Raw genomic sequence first — 14,378 nt, 5'->3', positions numbered from 1 at the left:
TGCTACTAGTCCCTCCATTGTTTTTGTCAGCAGTGGTATTGATGCCACTGGTTTGTAATTAGTGAGTTCACTGATCGTTCCGGTGATGTCTTTAGGGATTGGAGTGGGTATGATGTTGCCCTTGTCAGAAGGGAAATAGTCTTTTGAGAACATGTATTCTATCATCTATATCATCTCCAGTGGGTTTTTTGAAAAAAAGATTAAAGTGGTTTTGTATTTATTTTCTCCTTCACATTTTTCTGATGGTTTTTAGAATTTTTATGAGTAACTAGACCAGTTCTGTTAGTGTGAACAAGTTTGGAACCTCAAACCATACATACCATAATGAATTTGTCAGGGATCATGCTCAGTTCAATACTTAAGATTTGGATTTTTCAATCAGTCATTCCTGAATGATTGGTTATAAAGCATTTTCTTTTTTCTTTTTTTTTTTTTTGCTCCAAGCTATCCTCTTTTTATGTACTGTCTGTGTTGCTCTCAGTACTGCTAATGACATCGATTTTATCTATGAGCTGTTGGGTTTGCAAATGAGGTTTAACACTAATGGTGATATATATATATATATATACTACAGTATATATATATATATATATATATATATATATATATATATATATATATATATATATATATATATTGAATAGAAAAGTAGCTATTAATTTGTAATTCAATAGAAAAGTAATATGGTAATGATGAGCAATGTGAATTGAGAATGAATTCATGAGACATATGTAACTCTGTGCAGCATGATGGTTGACGCAGGTACACAGTTGCATGCATACCAAATTCATATCAAATGAACTGCCCCAGTTGAATCATTCATGCAATGTGCAACAGCTAATGTTATCACCCTTCTACAGCTCTGCACTCCCTATCCAGCAGCTGCTCTTGTTGGTTTGCACAGCAAATCTCCAGTCAGGCACTAATTTGTTATCCTCTGCAGATAATGATGTGAGAATATACCAATCATTACCAGCAGTTAGGTCTGGTTGTTTCTATGGTGGGAGGGGTGGTGGATGGGAATGGTACATGTGATGATGTGTGTGCTGCTGTGCACATGCATAGGCTATCCATTTTTTTCTTAGTTTAATGATAGCACCAAAACAGTTTAAAGGAAAAAAGCACAACAGTTATATATTAAAAAAAAAAAACTACTATGTTCCCTATTGAAAGCTGTAGGTAGGACCAAAAAACTGTAGATCTACTGAAGAAAACATAGTATTGGCAGCACTGCCTAGAGACTTTACAGGTGTTTTAATGACAGTAAGCAGGGGGCTTTTTTTTTTTTTTTTTTAGCATGGGCAGCTGGAATCAAGACCTGGAGGCTTGATGAGGGCATTGCCTAAAGCAAGCAGGGGGGCCTTTGGATCAGCATCACACAGAAGCAGTTGTATAATAGCAGGTGAGTTTTAGTTTTTGATCTGGGGCACAATGGTTGAGAAGCACTGCCATAAGGAACATTAGAGTGGCTCCTAAGCAATGGATTTGACCTGAAAAGTTAACTTTACCTTAGAGGAAGTGAAGATGCTTGTCAGGATGGTTCTAACATACAAGATGAATATCTTTGATGTGGCAGGATGCCTCACCACCTATACTAAACAAAATTGAACAGAGCCGCACAAACAGCTGAAAAACTGGCAGAATAACACATTATTGGTTTTTTGGTTGTTTGTTCGGCTCTTTTTCAATATTAGAAAACCAGTTGCACTCATGGCGATTTTGCCATCTTTCAGCATCTTAAGATAGAACATTTCTTTGTCATTTGCATTTTTTGGATATTGTGAACTTATGCAAGACCCCTGATGCAGGCTGCTTAGCCAAAACATGGATCGTGTTGGATTTGTCCTATAAATTTGAGTTGACAATCCCATCCTGAAGGCTCCTTGGGATTTTGTTTTTTTGCTCTTGTATGAGTATACTTTGATTTCTGTCTCCATCACATACATGAGATAGCAGATGTCGATGTGTCATGCAAATAGTACATGGTCTCTGCATATTGGTTATTATGTGTGAGGGGGGCCCAGGGAACAGACTATCCATGTCATCTAACCATGACAGGTGCCATCATCACCCAGTTGTGTTTCAGTCAGTGCCCTCACAATAACATCCTGTGTTTGTCATCCCATTATTGGCAGTGCTGGGGTAATGCAAAGTGCTACAGGTTCCATAAAAAAACAACCACAATATGCATGCACTCATGTCATCCCAAGGCCATTGATAGTGGTCATTCTGCTGGAAGGCCCTGACTTGCCATACTGCTAGTGCAAGCGATTATCATAGGGGGAAATTGGAAGTTTGTGTCTAGGTAGGGAAGGTGTTGTGCATGATATATGAATAGACAGGTTTAGATGATAGGGCCACATGCTATCTATGTCCCTGCTGTTCTGCCAAAGGTGTATATGTTGTCCAGAGGTTCTTAAAGCACACCCAAGACTATATGTCCCTCATGGGGTATTTTCTGCTTTTACCAACAGCTGAAGGCCAGAAGAGGGGAATGCTCACAGATGGCTGTGCCCTTACAGCAACTATTGCGGTAAAATGAGGGTCAATAGGCAAGTGGGGTAGAGATGGTAGTGGACCAGGGAAAATGGGAAATGGAGACATTAGAGCCACCCATGGCCAGCATTGAAAAGTGTGAGGATGTCTGGTTGCCTGCACCATCTCCCTTCATGGATCATGATGTGGATATAGAGGTAGCAGCTGAAGGTGGTGGTGGTGTGGCCCTATACAACCCACTGAGATGCTGCATATGCAGTCTAAGCAATAAAGTTCCTGACCTTCAGGCCCTGATGTTGGAGGCAGACTTAGATGTTGTTGCAATCACGGAGATGTGGCTCAATGCAAACATACCAGGCTATAATCTATTTAGGAAGGATAGAGAGGGTCGTAAAGTTGGAGGAGTAGCTCTATATGTGAGAAATGATATCATAGCGAGTGAAATGACAGGGACCTGGGGAAAGGAAGAAGCGATATGGATCACCTTAAAAAGAGATGATAGAACCTCTGTCCACGTGGGTGTTGTCTATAGACCTCCGACATACTTGGAGGAACTAGATAAAGATCTGATCGCAGATATTCAAAAATTGGGAAAGAAGAGTGAGGTGCTGTTGCTGGGAGATTTCAATCTGTCGGATGTAGATTGGAAGGTTCCATCTATGGAATCAGAAAGAAGTAGAGAGATTGTGGATGCTTTTCAAAGTGCTCTGCTCAGACAAATGGTGACGGAACCCACGAGGGAGGGAGCGATGCAGGATCAGGTGCTCAGAAATGGGATAGTGTGTCAAATGTCCCAGTGGGTGCCCACCTGGGCAGCAGTGACCATCAAAGAGTTTGGTTTGATATGACAGCTGAAGTGGAGGACGGCCACTCAAATCTCAAAGTCCTGGATTTCAAGCATGCTGACTTTAGTAAAATGGGGGAATACCTGAGGAAGGAGCTCATGAGCTGGGAGGACGAACGAGAAGTGGAAGGACAGTGGCCCAGGCTGAAAGAAGCTATAAATATGGCCACAAATCTTTATGTAAGGAGAGTAAATAAAAGCAAGAGAAGGTTCTGCAAGCTAGTGACTGAGAAAATAAAGGCTAAAGAGTTGGCGTTCCTGAAATACAGAAAAACAAGAAGAGGAACACGGAGAGGAATACCGGATGAAACTGAAAGAAGGCAACAGAGAGATACGTCTGGCGAAAGCGCAAGTGGAAGAACAAATAGCTAAAAAGGTAAGGAAGAGTGACAAATTTCTTCAGGTATATTAGTGACAGGAGAATGACAAAAAAGGGAATTGTGAGACTGAAAGATGCTGCGAAAAGCTATGTAGATAATGAAGAAGAAAAAGCAAATTTGCTAAATAGATACTTTTGTTCTGTTTTCACAGAAGAAAATCCTGGAGAAGGACCATGATTGACTGGCAAAAGTACATATGAGAATGGAGTGGACATAGCACCGTTCACAGAAGAGAGTGTGTATGAACAACTTGAAAATCTAAAGGTGGACAAAGCCATGAGACCGGACAGGATCCACCCCAGGATATTGAGGGAGCTCAGAGAGGTTCTGGCAGGTCCTCTTAAAGATTTATTTAATAAATCCTTGGATACGGGAGAGGTTCCATGGGATTGGAGAACAGCAGATGTGGTCCCTCTTCACAAAAGTGGTGATAGGGAAGAAGCTGGAAACAACAGGCCGGTAAGCCTCACTTGGGTTATTGGAAAAGTAATGGAAGCGATACTGAAGTAAAGGATAGTGAATTTCCTGGAAGCCAACAAGTTGCAAGATCCGAGACAACATGGTTTTACCAAAGATAAATCATGCCAAACGAATCTCATTGAATTCTTTTACTGGGTAACCGGAGAATTCAATCATGGACGTGCTATAGACGTTATCTACTTAGATTTCAGCAAAGCTTTTGACATGGTTCCCCACAGGAGGTTCTTGAATAAACTTGATAGGCTGAAGATAAGACCCAACATGGTGAACTGGATTAGGAACTGGTTGACAGACAGGCGCCAGAGGGTGGTGGTAAATGGAATTCGCTCGGATGAGGGAAAGGTGAGCAGTGGAGTGCTTCAGGGATTGGTGCTGGGGCCGATTCTGTTCAATATATTTGTGAGTGACATTGCCGAAGGGTTAGAAGGTAAAGTTTGCCTTTTTACGGATGATACTAAGATTTGTAACAGAGTGGGCACCCAGGAGGGAGTTGAAAACATGAAAAAGGATCTGCAGAAGCTAGAAGAATGGTCTAAGGTTTGGCAATTAAAATTCAATGCGAAGAAATGCAAAGTGATGCACTTAGGGAGTAGAAATCCACGAGAGACGTATGTGTTAGGCGGTGAGAATCTGATATGTATTGTGTTCAGTTTTGGAGGCCGTATCTTGCTAAGGATGTAAAAAGAGTTGAAGCGGAGCAAAGAAACGCTACAAGAATGGTATGGGATTTGTTTTATAATACGTATGAGGAGAGACTTGCTGACCTGAACATGTATACCCTGGAGGAAAGGAGAAACAGGGGTGATATGATACAGACGTTCAAATATTTGAAAGGTATTAATCCGCAAATGAACCTTTTCCATAGATGGAAAGGCTGTAGAACTACAGGACGTGAAATGAGATTGAAGGGAGGCAGACTCAAGAAAAATGGCAGGAAGTATTTTTTCACGGAGAGAGTAGTGGATACTTGGTATGTCCTCCCATGGGAGGTGGTGGAGATGTAAACGGTAATGGAATTCAAAAATGCATGGGATAAACATAATGGAATCCTGTTCAGAAGGAATGGATCCACAGAAGTTTAGCGGAGATTGGGTGGCAGAGCTGGTGGTGGGAGGTGGGGCTAGTTGTTGGGAGGAGGGGCTAGTTCTGGGCAGACTTCTACAGTCTGTGCCCTGAAAATGGCAGATACAAATCAAAGTCAGATATACACATAAAGTAGCACATATGAGTTTATCTTGTTGGGCAGAATAGATGGACCATACAGGTCTTTCTCTGCCGTCATCTACTATGTTACTATGTTAAAAATGACTGCAATAATATGAACTCCAGAATGAAGTTGTCTTTAGCACAATATAAGTACTATGGCAAACATTAGTAGCAAATTTAAGAGAATGGGATTGTATTTCTTACATCCTGACAGAGGAATAAGGTTTATTACTGTCATGGTATGTGCAAAACTAACCTACTTGGCAACATTGTCCCTAATAAAACAAAAAACATGCTTATCAATGCTGATATTTGAAAGAAAAAGTCACAACAGCTATTTTCTGGATGCAGCCACAAGGGGCAGGAGTGAGTAGGATGTGCACCTCCGTCCACTGACTCCACTGGACCATCAGGGAGCTAAGGTAGCTCTACCTACCAGTGTTTCCCCATCTCCCTCTCATCCCTTCTCAAGCAATCTCACTGCCCCTTCTATCTTTCTTTTTCTCAAGCTTCCTATTCACCTCCTCAGTCCCCCATTTCCATCCTTTGTACTTATCTGTTCACTATTGTCTCTCATCCTCTCACCAGCCCCAGGGAGGTCCTACCTAGACTGAAGAGGGGGTTGGAGGTTGGGGTCGGGGGGAGGCTGAGAAGTTCTGACTGGCGGTGGGCTGGGGAAGAGGGAGGAAAATGAGGGAGATTGCTTTGAGTGTTCGGTGGGGGGGGAGGGGGAGGGATGAAAAAAAAAGTTATGTGGGTCCTGTCCAATATTCAGTGCCAGGACCCACATAGCTACCTCAGCCAAGTAAGGACAACTTTTGAAATAATTGCCAGTTCCACCTCAATACCGCCCCCTGTACCATGCCTGACCTGTCTATTTTTTTGTGGGTCAGAGCTGATATTCAGTGGATTTGTGCTGCTGAATATCAGTGGTTGAGTGGCTGGGAGTGATTTAAATGGGTGGAAACTTCTCCTGCCCATTTAAATTGCTTTGAAACTTGGCCAGTATGTGATCAAATTCCAAATCTCTCAAAAATACATTCAAGAGGTCATTTTAGGAGGGTTAGGCAGCAGTTACATATGCAAATATACATACGTGTGTAAGAAGTGATTTTAGAAAAGCCATTACTTAATTTGTTTATATCCACAGCACACACAGATTTCAAGCAGACATGTCCTAGGAGTGGTATGGAATGGTGTGGGTGGATTTTTAAAATATCTGTGAACTTCTCATTTTACAAGGGAAACAACACATATATTACAAAAATTTCCTTGTTGGCATTTTTGCCTCATAAGAACATAAGAATAGCAATACTGAGTCAGACCAATGATCCATCTAGCCCAGTATCCTTCTTCCAACAGTAGACAATGTAGGTCACAGGCAGTGTGTTTTTTCTAGAAAAAAAGGTGTTGGTACTCAAATGAGAGGTCACCCTTCAGGGGTGGGGTGATCACTGAAGGACCCACCCCACAATAGCCAGGCCCCCTGCAACCAGTCACAGAATCTATGACAAGGCAGAATTGGTATGAAGAGCCTGAGCTCTTTCATTAAAACTTGGGGACCATGGCTCAAATTTAGCAGACAATGGAAAAGGTGCCGGTACTCAGTACCCCCAAGTACCCCCTCAAAAAAAGCCCTGGTCACAGGTAACTGGCAGAATCCCAAAGAGTAGCAAGGTTTATTGCTACTGATCCTAAGGACAGGCAGTAACTTTCTCCAAGTCTGTCTCAATAGCAGACTATGAAATTTTCCTCCAGGATCTTGTCCAAAACTTTATTAATCATAGATACACTAACCACTGTTACCATATCTTCTGGCAATGAGTTCCAGAGCTTAACTATTCCTTAAGTGAAAAAAAATATTATTCCCTATTAATTTTAAAAGTATTATCATGTGAGTTCAGTGAGTGTCCCCTAGTCTTTGAACTTGTTGAAACAAATTTGAAAAACAAAAAGCAATCACATTCCAGCCCAGCACCAATATCCAAGCACACATATAACCCAGTGCCTTCCTCAAAATGTTGGGAATTATCTCTTGCTGCCCCCTCCCCCCAGCAACTAACAGATGATTTGTAGATAATGCACTTTATTTTATTTATTTATAGCAGCATTTATATCCCATATTCTTCAAACAGGTTTGGTTCAATGTGGCTTAGTAGAAGAGGAGATGAATTACATTTTAATAGAAAAGGGGGGGGGATAGAGAGAGGGGATATGAGAGGACTTGGTGCGAGCTACAAGAAGAGCTGGGGGGGAGGAGGAGGTGTATTACCAAGCAAGTGTTTTTGTTTTAGTTTTATGTGGGTAAGAACTTTTTGAAAAGGTAGGTCTTAAGGCATTTGCAAAAGTTAGTATAGGGTGTTATGGATTATAGTGGTTTGGGAAGGGCATTCCACATCTTGGTGCTTTGATAAGGAAAGTTCTCTGAGTGAGTAGTCTTGTAGATGAGCTCTGTGGTGTAGCTACAGCAGTGCTTTTTTTGTAGAAAAAAAGGTGCCGGTACTCATTGTGGGCGGGGTCACCACACATGGCACCGCCCCTATTATAGCCACACCCACATTAGCCACACCCCTTATACCAGCCATGGCGCATATAAACAGACATCATTGAAAATATTATACTAGTATAGGAGAAAAAATAATGTGATTTTTTTCATTATAAATAATTTCTGTAAGCTGTTACAGCTCCAGTATACCCAGTGCAAAATAAGACAAATTCCAAATACTAAAATGAAAATAAAATGATTTTTTTCTACCTTTGTTGTCTGGTGACTTTGTTTTCTATCCATATTGGTCCCAGTCTCTGATTCTGCTGCTCTCTATCTGTTCTCTTAACTCCGTTTCCAGGGCTTCCTTTCCATTTATTTCTTTACTTTCCTCCTTTCTTCTTCTTTTGTTGCCCTGCATCCATAAGTAAAAGCTGGGTCCTCCTCCATGGAATTGACTGCAGGAGGTATAACATGGATCCAGCTTTTGCCTATTTTCTCCATCCATGTGCAGTTTTTCTCCTCTCTTCCCTTTCCCTCATCTCCATCCATGCGCATCTTCTTTTTTCTTTCCTCCCCTCCATTCATGTCCAGCACTTCTCCTCTCTCTTTCCCTCCATCCATGTCCAGCATTTCTCATCTATCTTCCCTCCTCTGTATCCATATAAAGCAATAATTCTCTCTCCCCTCTCCTCCATCAAAGTCAGCATTTCTCCTCTCTCCTAGCCAACTCCTCCATCCATCCATGTCCAGCAATTCTCCTCTATCTCCTGCTCTCCTCTCCATCCATTTCTAGCATTTCTCCTCTCTCCCCTCTCATCCATGTCCAGCAATTCTTTCTTCCCTGCCTCCCCTCCCTGTCCAGCGATTCTCCTCTCTCCCCTCCATGTCCAGCAATTCTCTCTTCCCTGTCCTCCCCTCCCCGTCCAGCGATTCTCCTCTCTCCCCTCCATGTCCAGAAATTCTCTCTTCCCTGTCCTCCCCTCCCCGTCCAGCGATTCTCCTCTCTCCCCTCCATGTCCAGAAATTCTATCTTCCCTGCCCTCCCCTCCATGTCCAGCAATTATCTCATCCCTGCCCTCCCATCAATGTCCAGCAATTCTCTCTCCCCTGCCCTTCCCTCCCATCCCATCCTATGTCCAGCAATTCTCTCTCCCTTGCCCTTCCCTCCCATCCCATGTCCAGCAATTCTCTCTCCCCTGCCCTTCCCTCCCATGTCCAGCAATTCTCTCTCTTGCCCTTCCCTCCCATGTCCAGCAATTCTCTCTCCCCTGCCCTTCCCTCCCATCCCATGTCCAGCAATTCTCTCTCCCCTGCCCTTCCCATGTCCAGCAATTCTCTCTCCCTTGCCCTTCCCTCCCATCCCATGTCCAGCAATTCTCTCTCCCCTGCCCTTCCCTCCCATCCCATTGATTTCCAGCAATTCTCTTTCCCCTGCCCTTCCCTCCCATCCCATGTCCAGCAATTCTCTCTCCCCTGCCCTTCCCATGTCCAGCAATTCTCTCTCCCTTGCCCTTCCCTCCCAGCCCATCCCATGTCCAGCAATTCTCTCTCCCCTGCCCTTCCCATGTCCAGCAATTCTCTCTCCTCTGCCCTTCCCTCCCATCCCATGTCCAGCAATTCTTTCTCCTCTGCCCTTCCCTCCCATCCCATGTCCAGCAATTCTCTCTCCCCTGCCCTTCCCTCCCATCCCATGTCCAGCAATTCTCTCTTCCCTGCCCTTCCCATGTCCAGCAATTCTCTCTCCTCTGCCCTTCCCTCCCATCCCATTGATTTCCAGCAATTCTCTCTCCCCTGCCCTTCCCATGTCCAGCAATTCTCTCTCCCCTGCCCTTCCCTCCCATCCCATTGATTTCTACCAATTCTCTCTCCCCTGCCCTTCCCTCCCATCCCATTGATTTCCAGCAATTCTCTCTCCCCTGCCCTTCCCTCCCATCCCATCCCATTGATTTCCAGCAATTCTCTCTCTCTTGCCCTTCCCTCCCATCCCATTGATTTCCAGCAATTCTCTCTCCCCTGCCCTTCCCTCCCATTGATTTCCAGCAATTCTCTCTCTCCTGCCCTTCCCTCCTATCCCATTGATTTCCAGCAATTCTCTCTCCCCTGCCCTTCCCTCCCATTGATTTCCAGCAATTCTATCTCCCCTGCCCTCCCCTCCCATTACTTCCAGCAATTCTCCGCCTCTTTCCTGCCCTCCCATCGACGTGCAGCGATTTTTCCATCCCTCCCCTGCCCTCACCTCTCCCATATCCAGCGATTCTTCGTCCCTCAGCGTCCTCCTTCACTGCCTGCCAGCCAGCGTCGGACTCAGAAGCGAACGGTGCAGGCAGCGATTGGCTGGCAGCGTCGTAGCTTCCCTCTGCATGTCCCGCCTACAACTTCCTGTTTACGCATAGGCGGGACTTGCAGAGGGAAGCTACGACGCTGCCAGCCAATCGCTGCCTGCACCGTTCGCTTCTGAGTCCGACTGGCTGGCAGGCAGTGAAGGAGGACGCTGAGGGACGAAGAATCGCTGGATATGAGAGAGGTGAGGGCAGGGGAGGGACGGAAAAATCGCTGCACGTCGATGGGAGGGCAGGAAAGAGGCGGAGAATCACTGGAAGTAATGGGAGGGGAGGGGAGGAGGAGAAAAAGGTGCCGGTACGCCGTATCGTTGCGTACCGGCACAAAAAAAGCACTGAGCTACAGGGAGCTATGGGGACCTGGGCCCCCCCAAATGGGTCTGTGGCCCCTGGTTTGTCCGGAGGGGGTCCACAACCCCCGTCACCTGAAGCGTTTGTCCCGTGCTGGTCTTACTGCATTGCTTATCCTGCTCTTCTCAGTCATGCCGTGCATGCTTGTTTTAATGAAACTGAGCAAGCACAACACTTTGCGCGTGCTCAGTTTCATTAAAATAAGAGTGCATGGCGCGACTGAGAACAGAGCAGGGCAGGCAATGCAAGACCAGCATGGGACAAATGCTTCAGCTGGCAGGGATTGGGAACCCCTGCCAGTCAAGGTACCTTCATGTGGCAGTGGTGGCAGTGGCAGCAGCAGGGAAGCAGGCCAAAATGTGCCCCCCTCCGCCCCCGTCAAGGTCTGGCTATGCCCCTAGATGAGCTTATGACATCTGGGATAGTGCAGAGTCAGGTAGTTCCTGACTTCTTTCAATGTGTTCTTAAGGGGTAAGATGATCATGTCTGATAGGTATGCAGGCGCTTTGCTGTGTATTATGAGCCAGATCATAGCATACAGTTTAAAGGTTATACGTGCTTTGATTGGGAGCCAGTGGAGAGCTTGTGGTAGAGAGGGGTAGCCTTTTTGTATTGAGGCTTTCTGAGGATGAGTCTGGCAGCTGTGTTTTGAGCTGTTTGGCTGTTAACAAAGGTTAGGTAAATCTTAACATACCTTATTAAATAGCAGGGCCACCGAGAGGGGGGGACAGGGGGGACAAAATTCCCCGGGCCCGGGCCTCCGGGGGTGGGCCCGGCACCGCCGCCGCAGTCTGGTACGCCCGCCCTCCGTCGCACCCGGAACTGATCTTAAGTGCCTCCATCACCTTCGCAGCAAGTAGCGGCAGACCACTCCTTCCTTCCGTGTCCTGCCCTCACCTGACGTAACTTCCGCGAGGGCGGGACACGGAAGGAAGGAGAGGTCTGCCGGCGCTTGCTGCGAAGGTGAGGGAGGTGCTTAAGGTTAGTGCAGAAGGCCTGGGGGTGGAGAGAGGGCCCGGCCCGATGGTGGGTGAAGGGGGGGCCTGGGGCGGCCTTGTCCCGGGCCTGGCCCAGTCTCTCGGCGTCCCTGTTAAATAGGCCTTTAAGTAAAATTAACCCCCTTGTTTACTAAGCCGCACACAATGCTGATACAACCCATTCAAAGTGAATGTGCTGTGTCAGCATTAGCGCACGACAGCCACTAGCATGGCTTAGCAAACAGGGGAGTAGATGCTGTGAACTGAGAAGATTATACAAATTTGGAATGAAAAATATTTTTGTTGAATTAAATGAGCATATTATTTCTTTACAAGTGGAAAGCAAATACTTGTGTTACCTCTGCTAAAGATGTTTGAAGTTTACGCAGATCCATCATGTGCAGATTTCCAATGATTGGTAGAGGTCTGGGTCCCGGGATGATCTTCATGTTGGAACTTCTGTCAGTGCCATTGTTAAAGCTTTTAACAAACATAAAAATTAGTAAAGCAACCAGAAATATCACAGGGATTATCCAATTCATTTTCTATGATGGTGACTTTCAGTCTGGAAGTACTTGAATCTGTTATATAATTTGGTTCAGAGTCTCTCATCAGTCTTAAAAGAGCACCAGCAGTCATGCAAATAATTGAGGGTTGGTTTTAACAGAGGTTCAACATAATAAGTGATGGCAGATCACTTGTTATTTTGAACCTCTGTTAAAATCAATCCACGATTATTTGCATGACTGCTGGAGCTCTTTTGTATCATGTGGAGATCTGTTATATAATGTGGTTCAAAGTCTCTCATCAGTCTTGAAAGAGCTCCATCAGTCATACAGAGGTTCAAAGTTTACATTTTCTATCTAAGTGAACACTGCTCTCTAATTAAAATATTGTATTTGGTTAAGGGGCTCATTTTTGAAGGAGAAGAACATCTAAAAAGTGGCATAAAGCAGCATTTGGACATTTTTCTCATAAAATGTCTATAAATCAGTATCTTCTAAACGTATTTTTTAGATGTTTTTCTATGCTGTTTGTCTGCAGTGCGTCCAGATCTCAAGTGGGCATGTTGGGAGTGTGTTAAGGGGAGAGACAACTTTAATATACCATACAATAAGTCAATTCCAAAAATATGTTCTAAAAAAGCAGTAAACACGATATCCAATGAGAATTCAAATAATGAATATTTATTTGTAAAGGGGTTCAATGTAGAGTTCAGTGTAGGCTCTACCTACAGCCAAGCATAACTTCAGTGAATCAGGCCGCAAAAGTGGCTCACTTGAAAGCTCTATACATCATGAAATACTACTACTACTACAACTTATCATTTCTAGAGCGCTACTAGACGTACACAGCGCTGTACAGTTGAACATAAAGAGACAATCCCTACTTGACAGAGCTTACAATCTAATTACTCTCCATTTCGAACTCCCAATTTTTAACTTAGTGCTTTAATCCAAAGTGAAGTTTAAATCAAAACCAAACATGATAATAAGTGAATTCTCAATAAACATCGTACACCAGGATCCAAATAATGAATGGAAATATTCCCTAAGATCTAAATGCAGTCTTTAAACTTTCAACTTCTTTGACCAGAACTCAACAGTAAGCACTGGAGGTTAAGAAACAAACAGGAGCAGACTTACCTGAACTTGCAACTCTGTCGCTCATTCACTGTGAGTTCCAAACGTCCTACAGAAATTTCCATTTCAAAAATCTTCCTCAGGGATGCCAGTGCTGATTTACAACAGAGCCTCCATTTTAAATTTGAACAGCTGCAACGGCAGTCCTTTAAAAGGGGGGGAAGCATATGTCAGATACGTCTTTATATCACACGCGCAGAAACACTGCAGTCCTATCAGATATTGGCATTCCATTCAATGCTATCATTTAGTCCATGAGAAGTTACTGAATTTAACCCAAAAATCCAACATTGTTCTCACATAGATAGATATGCATCATGATCTCCCTGAAATTGCAAGGAAATCTGTTCAATTATTAGGCCATTGCATTTCTGTAAAAGTATGACCGTATTCCATGGAATGAATAACCAAAGAAATGTTATAATAATCTCAGCAAAACACAAGTTCAGACACTTAAACAATTGAAATTCGATCCCAGTCTGGTAATTAAACCTGCAGACAAGAGGGGGGGGGGGGGGCTGTTGTGATTTGGCATCGTACGGATTATTATGAAGAAGTTATACAGCATCTAAATAATCCTCAATGGTGTTCCCCCCTTCTTCCATTTTCTGAAGAAGGGGGGGAATACCATTTTCTTTTAGCTCTAATAGCTTCCTTTACCTCACTTTTTAACCATGCCAGCTGTCATTTGGTCTTCCTTCCTCCTTTTTTATTACACGGAATATTTTTGGCCTGGGCTTCCAGGTGTCGCGGCCCTGATGCCACTCTGGTGTAGGTGAGCTCTCGAGTTCTCCCGAGCTCCACTAGGCCCAGAAGATAACCGAGCACCCCGACTCTTCACCCGTGGCGACCGCCGTTCACCGAGGGTTGAGCCCTCAGCTGCGGGCGGCCAGCAGGACTGCTGGAACCACGGGGTGACGGCTGGCCTGGCTGGATGTGGATACAGAGTCCTTGGTAACGTGGCTTAGACGGGCGGCTAGCTGACAACTGGAACGTGTGCTGAAGTGGCAAGTACTAGCGAGACGGCTAGTTGTTCTGAAGGGCAGACTCCGTCTAGGAAATGGCTAGCAGGACGGCTAGCTGGCATGAGAAACAAACACAGTCTTGGAAATGGCTAGCAGGACGGCTAGCTGGCATGAGAAACAAACACAGTCTTGGAAATGGCTAGCAGGAC

At 44.6% G+C, this 14,378-nt stretch overlaps 1 protein-coding gene across 1 annotated transcript in view; it reads right to left on the bottom strand.

The window, feature by feature from the left end:
- Nucleotides 1-12,205, bottom strand: part of LOC115467067 (cytochrome P450 2K6-like) — a 73,640-nt gene extending 61,435 nt beyond the window's left edge. Inside the window, exon 1 of the mRNA XM_030198746.1 lies at nt 11,921-12,205. Coding sequence (XP_030054606.1) covers nt 11,921-12,103 — 183 coding nt within the window. The 5' untranslated portion in view covers nt 12,104-12,205. The remainder of the gene's footprint in view (nt 1-11,920) is intronic.
- Nucleotides 12,206-14,378: the final 2,173 nt, after the last annotated feature.

Source organism: Microcaecilia unicolor, chromosome 3 (genome assembly GCF_901765095.1).
Source record: "Microcaecilia unicolor chromosome 3, aMicUni1.1, whole genome shotgun sequence".
In the NCBI taxonomy this organism is placed as follows: Eukaryota; Metazoa; Chordata; class Amphibia; order Gymnophiona; family Siphonopidae; genus Microcaecilia; species Microcaecilia unicolor.
The sequence above is the reverse complement of the archived record's forward strand: the minus strand, read 5'-3'. Positions and strand labels throughout refer to the sequence as shown.